Source organism: Sinocyclocheilus anshuiensis, unplaced genomic scaffold (genome assembly GCF_001515605.1).
Source record: "Sinocyclocheilus anshuiensis isolate Anshui unplaced genomic scaffold, SAMN03320099.WGS_v1.1 scaffold2016, whole genome shotgun sequence".
NCBI lineage: Eukaryota > Metazoa > Chordata > Actinopteri > Cypriniformes > Cyprinidae > Sinocyclocheilus > Sinocyclocheilus anshuiensis.
Genome location: NW_015558650.1, coordinates 60,714 through 65,114, shown reverse-complemented (window position 1 = coordinate 65,114; position 4,401 = coordinate 60,714). Strand labels below are relative to the sequence as shown.

Here is a 4,401-nt window from a genome sequence, read left to right as displayed (position 1 = left end):
CCAATAACTAGGGCTCTTTCAACAGGTTTCTCAGTGGGTGCATCACTGAGTGGGGAGAACCTGTATAATGTTTTAATCGGAATGGAAAAACAGTGTTTTGTCCTGCGACTATGCCGCCTCACAGTCACTCAATCGCCCTGCTGCAGGGGCTCTGCAACCGGAACCGAACAATGTGTGGGACTCGCTAAGCTAGTCCCATCCAAAGCCGAATCTAAAGCCCTCACATTCTTATTATCCTCAATTAATGTTTGGATGTGTGTCTCTAGTTCTGAGATCTTCTCTGTCAGCCAAACTATTTCCTTGCATTTCTCACATGTTAATCCCTCGCTGCTGACAGAGAAAGCTACACTATACATGTGGCAAGCAGTGCAAGTGACAATAACAGGAGAAGCCATTACTCACCGTGATTGTTGAATGATTCCGACTTACCACAGTAGTTTGATGAACTCGTGAAAAATGGAGCAAGAGAGAAAATTAACAGAGTGAGAGAGAGAGAAGGAAACAGTAGGCACGGATGACAAGCTAACAGGCTAACGGAATGCTAACGCGCTGCACTCGCGGTTTACTGCTGTGGTATCGTAATATAGATGAATTTTATCCACTGATTCTTCACAGCCTCATCCTTTGGAAGTGAAAATAAACAAATTTACTGCCACAGTGCAGAGCAGTGTCTTGTCAAAATTTGAGGGGGTTCAAGTTCTCGTGGGGATGTCCATGCAGAACATAGGCGGGCATTATGCAAATGTGATAACTTGCGACGTGTGAACTTCACAGAAAAGGGATTCGATTTTAAAACGACTCGTTTTAGCGATTCAGAGTCAACTCTTTTGAGAGACAATAACTTTTTTTATTATGCACTTTCAGCTTTACAACTTTGCAGACTGTTTACATTCACATACATTACACACTGCATGAAAGTTAATTTTCAAAAATACGCAATAGGGGCAATTTAAAAAGACCATTCCTAGAATTGTATTATTTGGTTCTCAAAAAAGAACCAAATGAGAACCAAATACTAATGTCATCAGTGAATATAAAAAAAAACGTTGCCTGTGGAGAAACATTCCAAATTCTTAAATTCCAAGACCTGTGTTCGCAAAAAACAAACACACAAAACACTGGTGTGCAACGAGAAAAACATACATCTGAAAAATGTACATATCTCTATGTCTTACTGTATTCCTCTCTCTTTCTCTCTATCTCCCTTTTTAGGTGCAGATTAGACATAATCTGAGGTTGGACACTTTTGCTGAACTGCCAGTGTCATTGGTTCTATTTTCTCTGATCTGCATTGATATAGTGGAAAGAATCCGACATTGCAGACTTACTGGTCAAGGTAAAAAAAATATTTTCATTTAACTAACACATTCAAAATAAAAACACAATATAAATTAAAGCTGCAAGCAGCGATGAAAGGGCCCTCGCACCCGGGCTCACCGCCACTCGGTGGCTTTAGGAAAACAGCAAACAGTGGACAATATGCATTTAAAGTGGTAAATATTGGAGGAATATGTCAAAGTCATTTATATGTGCAAAGCTGGTGGCGCTATGATTATAACTGAATGTTGGCATGTAGATGTCTTCAGGCCAGGACTTTTATCAAACATGTGAAGTCTGGTGCAGATTGAACATGGTATGTTTGAGTTAGTGTAAAGCATGACATATACTGTTGCCAACAGGTGGTGCTATGATTATAACTGAATATTGACATGTAAATGTTTTCAGGCCAGGACTCTTATCAAACATGTGAAGCTTGGGGCAGACCAGACATTGCATGTTCAAGTTAGTGTAAAACAAGTCATTTCTTGTTGCCAGCAGGTGGCACTATGATTATAACGGAATATTGGGCTTAAAGGGTTCGTTCACCCAAAAATTAAAATTCTGTCATTAATTACTCACCCTCAGGTCGTTTCAAACCCGTAAGACCTTCGTTCATCTTCGGAACACAAATTATAAAAATATATTTTTGATGGAATCTGAGAGCTGTCTGACCCTGTATAGACAGCAACGCAACTGAAATGTTCCCAAGTCCAGAAACGTAGCAAGGAGATCTGCTACCACGATCAACGTCCAGAAACGTAGCAAGGAGATTGGTAAAATAATCCATGTGACATCAGGGGTTCAACCGCAATATTATGAAGCTACGAGAATACTTTTTGTGCGCAAAAGAAAAAAAACCAAACGACTTTATTCAACAATTCGTCTCCTCCACGTCACCCTGTAGCGCCATTTTGGAGAGTATCCGCTGGACGTAAACTGCGTATGCTGTGTCATATTTTGTGTTCGGAAGATGAAGAACGTAGGTCTTACGGGTTTGAAACGACATGAGGGTGAGTAATTAATGACAGAATTTTCATTTTTGGATGAACTAACCCTTTAAGATGTGTTAAGGACAGGACTATTATCAGACATGTGAAGTTTAGGGCAGATCAGACATTTCATGTTTAAGTTACTGTGGAACAAGTCATTTCCTGTTGCCTGCAGGTGACGCTATAATTATAACTGAATATTGGCTTTTAGATGTGTTCAGGCCAGGACTCTTATAAAACGTGTGAAGGTTGGGGCAGATTGGGCATTGTATGCATGAGTTACAACTTCCTGTTTCATGGTATTAATAGCATGTTTTAGCACTTAGTAAGTGTTTTTAGCATGTTTGAGCATATTTCTAGCATGCTTAGCACACAATGACATACATTATTGTGTTGCTAATAGTCCATCACAGTGTTAAACATGTCACTTCCTGTTGCCAGTAGGTGGCGCTATAACTGTAACCGAATATGAGCATGTAGATGTCTTCAGGCCAGGACTCTAATCAAACATGTAAAGTTTGAGACAGATTGGACATTGTATGCATGAGTTACAACAACTTCCTGTTTGATGGTGTTAATAGCATGCTTTAGCATTTAGCTAAGTGTTGCTAGCGTGTTTGAGCATATTTCTAACATGTTTAGCACACAATGACATACATTACTGTGTTGCTAATAGTGCATCACAGTGTTAAACATGTCACTTCCTATTGACAGTAAGTGGCGCTATGACTAAAACTGAATCTTTGCATATAGATGTGTTCAGGCCAGGACTCTCATCACACATGTTAAGTTTCGGGCAGATTGGACACTGCATGCCTGAGTTACATCAACTTCCTTTTTCTCTGCAATAATAGCATGCTTTAGCACTTAGCTAAGTGTTGCTAGTATGTTTTAGAATGTTTCTAGCATGTTGCTAGCCTATTTAACACTTGCTGACGCTTTTTAATATGTTCCCAGGAGTCCATAACAGTGTTAAACATGTCACTTCCTGTTGCCAGCAGGTGGCGCTATGACTATAACTGAATTTTGGCATGGGTATTTGTTCAGGACAGAACACCTATCAAACGTGTGAAGTTTGGGGCAGATCGGACATTGCTTGCCTGAGTTACAGCAACTTCCTGTTTCATGGCGAAATATCAAACTTTGTCAGGCCGCCAGGGACACTCCCCTTGACAAAAACTCAAGATCTTTGCAATTTAATGATGATTTAAACTGTAGGAGGAGTTTGTCAAAGTACGAGGCCTGGAAATGGCAAAAACTGCACAAAAACCGTACAGAAAATTCAAAATAACCTACTTCCTGCTGGGTTTTGGATTTTGAACCAAGAGACTTTTTTGTAGGTAATGTGTGCTACGATCCCTGGCATTGTTGTTTTTGTGTGTCTTGCTTTGTGTACATGAGTGTATGTGTGTGTGTGTGCAGGTTCATCAAGGAACGTGATTGGTGAATCCTGAAGCGGATGACTTTAAAAGGGCGGCGCTACCAACACATCGAGCTCGCTTTGGGCGTTTGCTTCTGTGGCGTGAAGAGCTGCGGATTCTGCCTCCGTCAATAGATCACCAACAGCTTTGTGGTTACTGTTCGTTGTTGTTTATTTCTGTCAGGACCACTATCGTCAAAGATGATTGACAATTAGATACAGTTTGGATTGGCGGTATGGTTCTGTTCTGGGCAAGAACTCCCTACGCCTCCATGCAGCCTAGCATGGATGAGAGCAGGGAGAGCAGCAATAACCCCCCAGGGTAAACAGAACAGAACTAACATAAATGTATTGCAGATATTGTTAAAGTTCAATCATTTTATGTACACATTTTAGAATTAGTCTGATTCAAGGAGAATCAGAAGGCTGAATCCCGACTGACAGAGGAGGAGTTGGGGATGGAGGAGGGTAATTAGCTATTGAGCAATGCGAAAACTGCTAAATAACATCATCCTCCAGCGGCTCACTCTCGTGCACAGCCGATAATCGCGAAAGGGAAGCCCCTCTTCAAACTCACCGGCCAGATCCACCTGCGATCCCCACAAGCTCATTCCGTTCCGTGCCTCAGCAGCGGCGGGTCCTGAATCGCGGGAAGCAGACGGCTGCCCCTCT

At 41.4% G+C, this 4,401-nt stretch overlaps 1 protein-coding gene across 1 annotated transcript in view; it reads left to right on the top strand.

Annotated features, from left to right (window-relative positions):
- Positions 1 to 3,876, top strand: part of LOC107681004 (transmembrane protein 236) — a 73,449-nt gene extending 69,573 nt beyond the window's left edge. The window contains exons 3-4 of the mRNA XM_016477115.1: positions 1,213 to 1,336; positions 3,732 to 3,876. Coding sequence (XP_016332601.1) covers positions 1,213 to 1,336; positions 3,732 to 3,763 — 156 coding nt within the window. The 3' untranslated portion in view covers positions 3,764 to 3,876. The remainder of the gene's footprint in view (positions 1 to 1,212; positions 1,337 to 3,731) is intronic.
- Positions 3,877 to 4,401: the final 525 nt, after the last annotated feature.